The sequence below is a fragment of the Ostrinia nubilalis genome, chromosome 1 (assembly GCF_963855985.1).
Source record: "Ostrinia nubilalis chromosome 1, ilOstNubi1.1, whole genome shotgun sequence".
Lineage (NCBI taxonomy): Eukaryota > Metazoa > Arthropoda > Insecta > Lepidoptera > Crambidae > Ostrinia > Ostrinia nubilalis.
The window spans coordinates 12560123-12574037 of NC_087088.1; the positions used below are offsets into that span (position 1 = coordinate 12560123).

Sequence of the window (13915 nt, forward strand, 5' to 3'; positions counted from 1 at the left end):
GAATATATTTACGTCCTTTAACTATATTTCAAGCTGGACAATTCTTGGATGGATGAAATGTGATTCGTTTTAACTGTGATCCTAAAACGCTTTTACTTAAAATGAATTCAGTGTGAAGTTCAGACAAATAGTAATGCCATAGATAAGTAGAAAACTAATTTAATATGAATTGATTTGCTTGTTTAATCTCTTCAAATTGTTACTAACTAGGAATTATTTCTAGAACAATGACATTGTAGTTGTAGATATAGTAATCAAAATGCCAAATAGAAATTAGTCCAAGTTTAATTTGACGCCGCGAGCGCTGACGTCACGGCGCCGCCGCCTTTAATGAAGTTGCCCGACTTGGATTGGTTGTTGGTCATTCAATTTGGATAACTCATCTTTTAATTAATAATTATTTTATCGTCTTCCGAGTTAATATTAAACGAAAAGCCACGTTGATGATGAGAATTGAACCATTATATTTTAATAGGTAAGGTAAAATGAGAGAAAGTTAATGGTGGCTAACCAAAGAGAATTTGATAAATGAGTAAAAGGGCGAGTTTCAGTTAAAGGTATTTTAAATAGCATATTGTTTGTAAGGAAAAGTTTAGAGATACTTTTTTGTGACTTATATTTTTCTATGACAATGATAATACCTTATTTGCAAGACATTGTGATAGTGAGCACTCATATCTTGCCAAGATTTATTATGAAATATTTGATTTCTATCTTAGAATTACCCCTGAAATGGAAGTTAACTCATAAATACAATCTTGTATAAATTGTATATGTATAGGCACAACCCATTATTTAGTACCCATGACAACGAAAGGATATTGGATTTTTTGAGAATTTCATTTCTGTACAATATGCCGAACAAATTATAATATCGCTGTACGATAAATAACGTGCTCGTGATTTATAATAGTCCCCAAGCAGAATTCAAGGCGTCATCTGATGTAATCAACACCGTCATTTTTATGACTGTGGATAAAATTGTACTACAAAAAATAAAAATTGCTCGCCTGAAACATAATATTGCTTTTTCGCTGCGTATGAAAAGAACTACGCATTTTTAAAACTTAATTCGAAAGACTAAAAGATAAGTTCGTTCGTTCGTTCGTGCTTTTCAGCCAAATGACGTCCACTGCTGGACAAAGGCCTCTCCCCCAAGGATTTCCACAACGAAAAGAAAAGTTTTTTTTAATCATTAACTTTGATACAAGAAATTAAGTAATGAACTCACAGAGGATACAACCACAAGTTTATAAAGGGAGTTGTAACTATAGGTTCCAATTTAATTTTAAAGGAAATTTCACAAACTTCGGGTTAATATTAATGTTAGAAACTATTCAGCAATATAATTTGCTTTCAGCGCTTTAACTTTGTTTGTAATATAATGAACTCGAAACAACGGAAAACTATCATCAAGTATAAAGGTGTAGTGCTTGAAATACAGTAGTTAGAATGACTTGAGGAAGTTACAAGTTTGCTGGTATGAAGCCAGTATACCACCTGGAACAATTGTGGCGTAGCAACACATCCGTGGTACACATAATTTAATTATATTTCAGGGATGTTGCTTGTTGTATCGTACGTCTGTATTATACGGAAAGTTTTGGTAATTTGGACCATTTTTTTCGAGACATTGAAACGAAAATGACCCTACCAATCAGAATAATAATACTAAATACCTGAGGCTGGAATGTTAATAGGTAACAGTAATTTGTCGGACCAAGCAACTGCCAAAATAATCTTCAATTTGTTATAATAAATAAATAAAAAACCTATTAACAATATGTATAAAAATATAGTAGGTATCAGTAAAAATACCTAATGTAATCTTTTATGAAAATAACTGGCTGGCTAGAGATAGGCCACATGACTACTTAAGCGAGATTGCGGGAAAATACCAGCTTAAAATCCAACAAAAAAGTAAATAAATAACAAATGAAAAACGAACTCACGTTACCAAGAGATGAAAATTACTTTACCAAAAATAGACTACACTAAAATTCACCGTAAAATTTGAAACAAAAACAATCTCGTAATTAGCGAGGAACGAAATGAAACCAGTAGAAAAAGGAACCCTTTTTCTGCGGGAGGCATAAATCTTCCCGTTTTGGAGATCAGACGCTAAGCATACACTAAAAACGAATTGTGTTTCCCTTTCAACTTTCTTCTGTGTTGCTTATCTTTGGTTTACTTACATCTATTTTATGTTATTTACTCAGTCACTTTATTGTTACATTCTTGTAAACAAGAACACCAATAACAACAATAATACCCTAACGTTATTAATTGTTATTATGAATTTTAAAAAGATCGGAACATTTGTTGAAATAATGAAGTTTAAATTTTTCTCTGTTTTTTAAACTTCAATTTTGCTCTAATAATCGTATAAAATCACCAGATGCTAATTTCTATACAAACTTTAATATTAATTTACTTATTCTAAAAGCATGAAATATATTAGTCGAATATCTATAGCAGACATAATATCACTCACAGTATTAGGTATTTGAGATTTTGATGTTTGAAGTTGGACTTGAAAATTGTTATTCATCAAGTTACTGTTCACTTGTTATAAAACTGTGTCACACAGTCACACTACGAGAAAACTCAAAACTCGAGAAAAGTTTTAACTCACAAAAAACAAATCTAAAACAAGTTTTTGCTTCATAATTAGTTGCTAAGTTTCTTGTTGTATTTCCTCGCGGATTTCCCCCGAGATGTCGAGTAATAAACAAAAGTACACTCCTTTATTTTTATGTTTTATCTCCGAGATGAAGTTTAGCACTTAATAAAATGTTTAAGAAATACAGCGAATATTTCTTTCCATTATGAAGGATTCATGGTTGAATAGGTATCACATTTTTTCTTTAAAACACTTTATTTTATAGGGATTGTTTGCAGATTGGATTAGATCGCTTTCTCGATTATACAGTTGCACATTAAATTACAGCATTTACACTGCTGAAATTGTGAGAGATATAAATATATTCAGTTCCATTAAAATGCATTAAGAACATTATTTTATTTGAATACCTAACAAAGACTCTTAAGTAAAATATCTTACCTAACAACTTCCTAGTAGAGAGCTACTCTAGTAGCAGGTTGCAGGCAGGCAATTTAAATAGGTGATTAAACTGCTTTTTCATAATGTAAAAATAAACATTATCGTTATACCAATAATACTACCAAAATCGGCCAATAAAACATTTTTTTTATGAATTAAAAAAGTAATAAAGAGTACGAAGTGGCCACTCGATTAACTGTCCTAAAACAATGGGAAAAGCTCTTTATGAAGCCAAGAGCACTTCCATTTACAGTCCCTTTTATTGATGCACAGATAGGGAAGGCCTATCAAAATTTAAATGCGGCCCATTTTGTTGTATTCAGATTGCGGGTCAGTAATGAAAATATTTTTATTTTCCCGAATATTGGGTTATACAATCGGGCCTTCCGATTATTATCCCAATTCGATTATATTCCGATTGTGATTACTGGAGCATTTTTGGTTATCCTTTTTTGTGGCGAGTGACTAAAATTGCAAATAAAATTGTAGCGGTCGACCGCGCCGCTTGAAGACGGACGGGAAATATGGCGCTTTCATAAAATCCGAGGTGTCATTTCCTTTTGAATAGTTCGTTATATCTGCGCTGCGAACCACGGCGTGTATAAAAGTGTCAGGTTATTCAGGTTATTACGAGTAGTCCCGAGACCCTGGGAGATCGTTTCGGGCACGGATGGTATAAAGCGGACACTAAATCTTGCCCCTATTGACAAATGACGCCGCTCGTTACAATACCGTATCGTTTTCCATGCCCATCACATTTTATATTTCCCCCGTATCTATTGGATGTACCATCGTAAACTTATATTTTCTCTTCTTCCGGAGCGTTAGGAGTGAATATTTCTTTCTAATAATATTATTTTAACCCATGCGATTTTATGTTACGTTTCTGTAAAAAATAGGATTTATCCTTAAACATCATCATCACAGACACACGATGCTCACGATATTAAGCGTAGATTTAACTGCGTAAATACAATCAAAGTCATTCGTACAGGCGACAGAGCACATTTTGTTCCGAAATCACACTTTAAATTACAACTGCATAAAATATCGTTATGTTTTCTAAACCTGCCATCGCGTCGATTGTACCAAAATGCTACTTTACACTCATCAACCCACCAACACTGTAAATGTCGTCTGCACATCTTGCAGAATGACATCACATATTTTGCCAGCTGTGACCACCGAAGAATTGCTCCACCTACCAATCAACAATACATACCTACCTACTAAGTATAGGTATTACCAATCAATAGAGCACGAAATCGAAAACACCAAAACAATTTCATCAAAGCTAAATTCTGGTATAAAGTTTAGCGCGAAAAGTCGACAGCTAAGGAAAAGTTAATTGAAAACAGTTTCCTCGACTCTTTTACGCATTTTACCTTCGCGCAAAAAGTTCTGTTTCGTAAAGTTGAATTCCTCGTAGCACAGGTAGGTACCTATTAAGAAGCGTAAAATGACTGCGTATTTATTGAGTTTTCTTAAGTCATAACCTTTAGGAAGTGGGGCGGAAAACATTAATAATACCGATTGAATTAATAAAGGTATGCTTAGCTATCAGTAAAATAACAAGGTTGAAACAACACGTGCAGAAAACATCTACTTAATAGGTATCTATTGTTATGCGAATCATTGACTTAGATTTAATAGCGTTTCGGCGTATTTTGTGATTGTTTTGTTCGTTAGAAGGATTTAGTTCCAACGGGACACAATTTCAACGGGACACATTTTCAATCAGACACATTCCCACGTGGACACAGTTGCAAACTGACACAATACAGTCAGTCGAATAAATGAAAGTGAAATGAAAAATATGAACAATAAAATAACTATATTTTATTACAATTAAAAACTAAATTGAACAGAAATAAGCATCTTCGCGTACTTTCCTTAAATCAATAAAATAACCTAAACATAACGTAGACCAATCAATAAAAATTACCTTGGCTTTTATGAGGGGTTAGGAGGTCAGCTAAAATTCAGATTTCGTGACGTTTCCGCACATAGATAAGGAAAGACTAGCGGCCGCCCGCGACTTCGTACGCGTGGATAATTTTCTTTCATGAAAGTTTTCAGGATTAAGCACAGAAAACTTAAATGTTGGTAATTTTTGATGGGACTCACATTAGGCAACTGGTAAATGATCGTAATTTTAAGAATTCAATGACTGAAGTCCAGTCCTAAGCTTAGAATTATTTTTTTTTGGTTATAAGTAATTTCCTAAGCAAAAAGAAATTGTTGAGAGCATACTATCCAACTTGCAAGAGCTAGGGTGCAACATGGGCATAAAAATACACTTCATGTAGGTACTCGCATTAACATCGATTTCCACAAAATGTGGGGGAGTTTAGTGAAGAGCAGGATAAAAGATGTCATTAGAATTTTCGGACAATGGAAGAAGGTTATCAGGGGCGGTGGTGATCATATATGAATGGCAGACCATTGCTGGAATTTGCAACGAGATCTACTCAAACTTGTCTATTCAAAGAAATCATATAAAAGATCATTTTCTAGTGTTCAATAGATATTTTATCAACACAATGTATAATTTTTCGTATTTTTTTGTCAAAATAATAAAACTCTATATTTTAAAAAATAAAGCTGTTGACGATCTCCCAGTATTTTTTCATGATCAGACAAAAACATAACAGAAAAAAAATTAAAGGAAATAAACATGTGTTGACCAGTGTAATTGTACCAAGTTTCGTTAAAATCCGTCGAGTAGTTTTTGTTTCTATAAGGAACATACAGACAGACAGACAAAAATTTTACTGATTGCATTTTTGGCATCAGTATCGATCACTAATCACCTCCTGATAGTTATTTTGAAAATATATTTCATGTACAGAATTGACCTCTCTACAGATTTATTATAAGTATAGATAGTCTAACATCCAGACCGGTCACAGAAATTAAAATGCATCATTTCAATTTCTGCCCGGCCGAGAATCGAACCCGGGACCTCTCGGCATAGTAGTCCGTTCTGAACCACACTACACCAAACGGCAGACGAATATGTACCCATGACAATTAACACATTTTTTTTTCATTAAAACATTTAACTGATGATACAATAATTGATGTGTCCACGTGGGAATGTGTCTGATTGAAAATGTGTCCCGTTGAAATTGTGTCTCGTTGAAACCAAATCGTACTTACCTTTTATCTAATAATGACCAAACGTGCAACATCTGGAAATAGAATCTGACTTCCAAGAGTCTATATCCGTAAAATATTCTAACATGACAACTATAAAGAGTTTTAACAAAAGCATTCAAAGTTAAGTTAAATAAGAAGTGATTTACGTTAATTGGTAAATATATCTTTTACACGTATTATTGTGTATTTGTACAACTCTACAAACAATAAATTGAACATAAAATAAATTAAAATTACAAGGGACGACAGCATTGTGTGTTATAGACCGATTCTTTGTATTCAGCTCTCTTTATGTCGCATACAAGTGGAAAGAATTTATCACGACTCGATAAATAGGCATGTATGAACCCTCTTTGTGGAATGGGTCATAAATCACTCGAATGAACACGAGCATTCTTTGACAAAAGTACCATCATAAATAAATAAATACGCCCTCTTGCTCGATTCTCCCAGACCTCTTTAAGGTGATGCGCTATTATGCAAATAAATGATGACAGTAGCTTTTTGGTTTATTTATTATCTCTTTAGCGAGTTATGCTTTTCATTTTTTCATTGGAACGGGTTACTTTTTCTACTGTTACATTAGTTAGTACCCGCTCTTTGTATACCTACTTGTTTTATGTATTTTGCAAATAAAATGAGACTTGCTAATGTAATGATAAGCTCAGGCTTATCATGTCTTATATTGAGGTTAAAGATTCCACCTTATTTACTATGAGTATTGTGTCTGTCTTTACCATTAATTTGAAACTTAAGTGTGTTAAACATTTAAATTGTAAGTTTTTGTTACAAGAGACGTTGCACACTGGGTATTTTCACGCAAAACAAAACGGCACGCTTTGTTCACGGTAACAATAAAATAACCGCGCGTCACCTTGTGCATCGTTTGAACACCACAAGACAAACTAGATTCAGGTTCTGACGAAAAATCAAGTGGGTGTTGTGCCACATTGCCGATGTGACGAGCGCCACGTGCTACACGTAAATAATATAACTAGAGCCAACATTTGGGGTGACAATTTAATATAATATCCATACAATTATTCCGCAAGTCAGCAACATCGTGCGGAGGCTTTTATCAACGAGATGGTCACTCACACAACATGTCTTACATAATTTCCGCTCTCCCACAACGGCCCTATTTATCTCAGACATAGGATAGATAAATAAAGATATTTATCTCGTGCTCTATTCAAGTGTGCAGAGTGGAAACATCTTACACGAGTGTACCGCAAGGGACCCTTGAAAGGGTTAAGTCGATTGGAAGTAATCGCCTTTTTCAGGTAATGTTAGGTCTCGGTTGTTATTACAAACATATTTGTTATTTGTTACAATTTCTAAAGCATTTCATCTGAGTAAATAGTTATTCTAACTAATATAAGATTTACTAAAATGGTAAATTATTGGCCCGAATTATTGTTTTCAGTATTAATAACAAAGCTATAATACCTCTATTTGTACACTACAATAATCGTCTAAAGTAAAACTCATTTCACTTGGCGAAATACACATTATGGTAGCAATGTAAAGAATAAAAGTGTGATTCGAACGGTCTAAGTTTGCCGTTTTGTAAGCTGGAGACAAAACGTTTGCCTTCAAAATTTTATCAATACACACAAAATGCACTAGAGTACATTTTCATGGTTGGCTCGTGTAAACATAGACAAGAATTGTGAAGCAATTTGAACAGTGTACTAGAAAGATTTCTATGTTATTGTGAGCATTCATTTTATTTTGTTGTTTTTGTTTTCATATGTGAATTTAGGTACTGTATATTTTTTTCAATGGAATACCATAATTATGTTATATCATAAGTTCCTTTAGCAACATAAATCCATTTTGACGAGTTGATTTGAATCAAATTATACCCAATGGCCTTAGTGGCTGACTATCTTCAATTCTCTTCGGAAATGATGAACGGAATCGGCAAGTAAAAGGCATTAAATCTGTCTGGCGTTCGATTTGCATTGGGAAAATTGCATTTTCGAGTCGTTGGCGACAAGGAGGCGCCTGCAAATGTTTGCAAATGCTTTCGAAAGCTTTGCTTTGGGATTTTACGCTGTATGACAAAAAGCGTCCAAGTGCCAAAAATATGTAAAAGCGGTTGGTGCTTGTGTATTTTTATTGCGGAACAAGCACTCAGGAAAATCCTGCGGGAAAAGCATTCCTGAAGATCAGAATAAGAACGTAATGTGTAGCAAGAACTTTTTAGTGTAAGCACCTACTTACTTTAAAAATTGACTATTGGCCAGAAATAAAATAAGACAAATAAAAATAACAAAAAGAATTCGATTTGAATTTGACACTAATAGATATAAAATTTTCAGAAAAACATCCAAAATTTTTTGTGAAAATTAAAAATATTATGGTATAAAATTTTAAAGTAAATTAAATAAAAAGATTTGAAAAACATGGCCTGCTGCTATCCAGAGGATTGTGGGGAGTATGCTGTGACGCCGATGCTGATAGCGCCTTGTTTGCCGACGAAGTGTTGCGAGGACCCGCCAGTGTGTTATCCTTGCTTGCCGCGATGTCCTAAAGGGCAGATGGTGTATTGTTGCGAGAAGCGGCCTCCACCCAGACAGTCTCAGAGCTGTGAGAGCGACGAAGGTTGTTGTGACCCGCCACCAGCGCCGCGGCAGAAATGCTCCCGACCACCACCCGCCCCTCGCCAGTCCTCATCTTGTGCAGCACCTCCCAACTGCTGCCCGACCTGCTGCAGGCCAATGAAAACAAAATACGTCATCCCTTGCTATCGATATGAAGATGGACGTATTGTAAGTCCTTTTGCAATTTATTTTTCATTTGAAAGCCTTGGTCACAGTGTACCACTTGCCACGTCTTTTGTTTTGCGTTTGCGTTCAAAAATGTTAAAGTAGAAAGGCTACACTGTGACCCATTGAAACCTTTCTCCTATTTCCTGAAACCAATAGCGAAATTTTAAACATAATGTTGTTGGTTTCAGGAACAGTACGTTCCGACACGTCACGGTAGGCTTCCCATGACAGCGTACCAACGGAACGGAATTCAGGATCAAATTCATGGGTATAGAGGGGCGATCCGATACTTATGTGCAGGAGAGGGCCCGAGAGGCTGTTGTGTTTACACCGCAGTCGAACCAATCAAGAGACTATTTCCTAAAGTCACACAAGAAGTCCTGCCTGTTAAAAGGAAAAAGGATAAGAAGTGAAAATAGAATCCCAAAAAATCTATTTGTTTACGTTGTCGCGTGATTAGTCTTGATATAAGTAAGGCGACAATTTCAATGCCCGCCAGGTAAATCCACTGCCATCTTCTGCACTTAAGCGAAATGGACTTCAAGACCAAAAGTTTATAGAGAGCGGTGGTATTTCATACATTCGCAAGTCCTGGCGCGAAGCGATATGGAGCTACTGTCCTATAACAATACCAGTCAAACCAATGAAGAAACTTCCCGTCTTTGTTACTAAGAAGTGATGTCTGCCTGCTCCCGTGGTAAATGCATTAATATTGTTAGTTTGGGCTTAAAAGGCGACATATTAAATAAGATTTTTGATATAATTATACACATTTGGATCTTTTTTAAGTTGTCTGACGAGTGAAATTGAATTAACTGCAACTGTCTGGTCGATTGCAGGTGAAAACATTGCCAGTGACTGCTTTCAAACGCAATGGGATGCAGGACCAGGAACACTCGAAGCTATTGGGCACTACGAATTTCCTCGTCAGACACCCGCGCGATGTGTCCATTGAGTGCGACATTTGTACCAACCCAGTCAAAGTAGCGGACCCCGCAAAAGTGCCCCCATGCCAAGCTAAGCCTGTGCTAGGCTGCGGCTTACTGAAAAAGAAACCAATAGAAGTGTCGCTAGAAGACATATTAGACGATTGAAACATTTTCTCGCGTGCACTGGGCTAGACCTAAGGAAATGAGTTGAAACGAATGTTTTGACATGTGAGTCATTGCGCCTCGAGGAATGAAGGCGCCGAAATAAACGGGTTTGTCCACGTAAGCGGATTTTCAGCAGTACAATGTGCGAAAGGGTCAAACTAATGTTTGGATTTGTCAAGATGGAAATTTCGTGTATGTATAATGCAATTTTTGTTTGTAAGAAAAAGACCCTTGCCATAAATAAACTAGTATGTTTTCATATCCGGGGTAGTTTTGATAGTAAGTTGTGTTAGTAAGCTAGCAAGATACTTCGTGGTAATACTCTTTTTTTCTGGTAAAGTACAGTTTTAGATCTAACATTAGGTCCCCATTTGCATAGCAAAATAACCTTCAATTTAATTAGCTTTGGATTAACGTCTTTTTCTTTTGTTCCAGACTAACCAGCCGACGTTGCTGATGCGGCGCGCCTGCGAGGTCGCGGTCGGAGCGCGCCAGCGCCGCAAGCCCTTCGTGCTGTCCACCTACAGCGCCGACCCCTACAACGTGGAGCAGCGCTACCACTGTGAAGATGAACGGGTATCTCACAGTTAGTTTATCTCCTACAGTTAGTTTTGGTTCTACTTCGTGTATTTGTAAAACTGGGAATCCTTTAACTGCCTATAGCACCGACATAAGGGTCGAATGGAGCAGTGAAGATGTGCTGGTATTTCATGCTCAAGGACTGGAACCATGAAGCGCTATAATGATGTGCTTTTTTTCGAAATGCAAATAGTTTAACATGTTTTGATTGTTGCCAGGTGGAAACTGTCGGGATTACACGATTTCCGAACCATTTACACAATTTTTAAAAGCTTATCACAGCCACTTTTTCACGAGAATGTCTGTCATCTCAATATAATTTCTTTTTACACAGACAACATTTCCAACAAAATATTGTAATAATAATATCTTCTTTCTAAGTTGTTGTAAGCGATTACTACTTCTAATAACACACGACATTTTACTTCTAATTACTTGTGTTAACATGACGTCTCGTCAAAGTTTCTTATTTCAGAAAGTAATAACTTTAGTTAATAATTCAAAATTTTATCTCAAGGTGAACGTAAATTGTTGACGCCCGAAACCTGTCATAACGATTTTCTCCATCGAGGAAATATTCATTTAATTTCGATTGGTCCCAGCGGTATTTTATGAAAAATTAATATTCAGTTTGAGGTTGGAAAACCGCCACCTGAATTGATTCCCACGCAATATCCTTTCAGAAGCCAAAGCAAAAAGCCGAATAAACGTCGTCACTGGCGCCCAGGAGAAATTGAATTTCATTAAGAATCCAGTTCTGAACTAGAAAAATGAATTTCACCTCTAACATAAAAATTAATCCACCTTATTCGGAAAAACTTTGATACCATGCAAATTGGATGCCTCGATATTAAGAAGCTTATCTAGAGATCGGTTCCCTTTTTGATATTTAGTCGTTTCCAGTTTTATCAAACGTATTCGCAAAAACCAGTGACAAAATACGAATGCCAGTCATTGTTATCTAATTTTCGAAACCTTACTTGTCTTAGCTTAATTTAAATAGGAAATGCTTCCAAGTGACGCTCTTGGATCCACAAACAAAATGAAAGTGTTTAGGAATCGAGTTATCTGGTGAATTAGAATTTTAATTGAATCTCACCACTCGTTTGCGAGCAAATTACGTAAGATTAGATGTTATTCGGGGGCCGGTTGCTGGGTATGTTTTTAACATCGATCGTGCTTCCTGGACCGCAATGTTTATTCGCTGAACGCGGCGGGGGTTCAGATGGGGATTTATTTCCGACTGGGGCTCGTGTGATTGGGCCCTATAATCCCGCCGGCTTGCACGGCCATCCGCACACAAAGTTTCGCCACTACTCCGTCCCTAACTCGTTAAATATTTTGTTTAGCACGAACACTTTAATTTAACCCAAATCGCTTCGTCACAAAATTGTTTATCCATGTTTTAATCGTAGTAAATCAATCAACACGCTACTTCGGACGTTCCATTTCCCCAGTAGGCGTTCATTCTTCGTAAAGTGAGAAATCTTAGATCTCCCCTAAACAATATGGAGGGTAGATGGAAAGCCGGAAATCTAAAGTTCTTATCCCCCTCGCACACTTTACGCTGAGTAATTAACAGAAAGCGTGTTTATTACACGAAACACCCAAGTTTTGGACAGGGATTCTGGCTCGCGATTTCAGTTTTTTTACCTGGAAGTTAATTTATTTACGAGACTCGACTTGAAAACTTATCTGCTTATGCAAATAACGAGATAGCTGTTTCGTCGTAGAGCGATTTTCGCGAAGTTTGCGAGTGGCCATTGCGTTTGTCTTAACGAAGTTTAGATTTCTGTCGAGTCGGGTGAAGTTTTGGTGAAGGGTGTATTTTAGATATTTTTTTAATTTTGTTTTTTTACGCGCAGGGTAACTGTTGTTTTCACTTCGAAAGAAAGAAGCCCATGTCCAGCTGCTGCTCGCTAGTGCCAAGCCACCACCACCACCACCCGTGCCCCGCGTGTCAACCCTGCGTCTCTAGTCCACAGTGCCAGTACACCGATTGTGTGCATGCCCGGGTGGTCGATTCTACCTGGAATCGGCCATCCTGTTGTTATTATTGTTGATGGTTTTGTTGATCGAAATCTTTTGTGATTGTCTGTGCCTAAACAATTTGGCGGCTGTGTTATTAAAGTTTGTATTTAATTATTTTTTGTTTTATTTAATTTTATTTATTATTTATGTTATTATCTAAAATATTCCTGTAATTACGCCAAGAACGCGTCAGAAAAGTAGGCAAAATATATACATATATATATCTGCAAAGCTTAGGATAAACGTAGATAGGGTATAGGTAATCATTTTAAGAACAGTGCAAGATAGTTTACGTTTCTTTATTATTATAATTATGTGCACTTTTACACAGAAGATCTACGTAAGTGAAAATCTTATTCAATTCATAAAAAAATATGTTAAAAACTTGAGTAGATAGAAGTAGTTAGCCTTTAATTCACCATAAGTTTAAAAGTATTTTTTGTTGCAGGTGCCACGTCCTTTGGATAACACGGCCAATCCAAGACACCTCTTTAAGAATTCGGGCATCTCAATAAGCGCTTGAACTATTTCGCGCAATCATGCGAAAGGGGTTACCTGTTGTTAGCTCGCTGAGGGTGCGTTGAAAGGGGTGGATGTATCGGGTGGGGTGTTGATGAGTGGGCGTCGGGGCAAATGAGAAGGCGGCGGTGGTCGGGGCGTTGGCTGGGGCGTCGTACGGGGCGTCTGGCGCGGTGACTCGCGCGCACCATGCGGCACGCGTTAGCGCTGTTGCTGCTCGCCGCGTTTTCAGCTGCCTCTGCGCAGATCGCTTGGACGCCGATTTTCTTGGACGGGAGCAGTGAGTTTTTGAATTCCCTCATTTATTGTTATTGAGTATGAAAATACAACACTACTTAAGAGTATTTCTACCAGTAGACAAGTATCTCTCTGTCAGAAACTTTAAATGCTACGAGATACCCAACAGCTGCCACAGAATCAATCTAAAGTATCAGGGCTACCGAATTTGTGCTCACAAGTTGACGCCACTTAATGCCGCTATAGGGAAAGCTCTTGTCACTCGCTTGGGCTACAACAGTAGCAAACTGATGAGTGCTGAAGGAGTGAGAGTAGCACCATGATAGCGCTATTGAAAGAGCCCATCACTTGCCAACTAGTGAGCGCAAATACGGCAGCCCTCTTTAGTTAAGACTTAACTAAAGAGAGTTAAGTAATCATGTGTTTGTTTTTTCTATTTTTATATTGACGAA

The 13915-nt window shown here is 36.8% G+C and overlaps 2 protein-coding genes across 9 annotated transcripts in view; one reads left to right on the top strand and one right to left on the bottom strand.

The window, feature by feature from the left end:
• LOC135072818 (keratin-associated protein 10-5-like) overlaps positions 1-13351 on the top strand; it is a 32275-nt gene extending 18924 nt beyond the window's left edge. The window contains exons 1-5 of one of the 8 annotated variants that reach the window (XR_010257491.1): positions 8523-9003; positions 9192-9700; positions 9843-10289; positions 10533-10673; positions 12542-12821. Coding sequence is in view for 4 of the 8 variants with exons in the window: in XM_063966859.1 (XP_063822929.1) it covers positions 8638-9003; positions 10533-10673; positions 12542-12739 (705 nt within the window). In the remaining 4 variants the exon portion in view is untranslated. Of the gene's footprint in view, positions 1-8522; positions 9004-9191; positions 9701-9842; positions 10290-10532; positions 10684-12541; positions 12822-13155 lie in introns of those variants that run through there. The other 7 variants (XR_010257492.1, XR_010257490.1, XM_063966874.1 and 4 more) reach the window with 7 other exon arrangements.
• LOC135072802 (mitochondrial ribonuclease P protein 1 homolog) overlaps positions 1-13915 on the bottom strand; it is a 304546-nt gene that overhangs the window by 218467 nt on the left and 72164 nt on the right. The window lies entirely within an intron of this gene.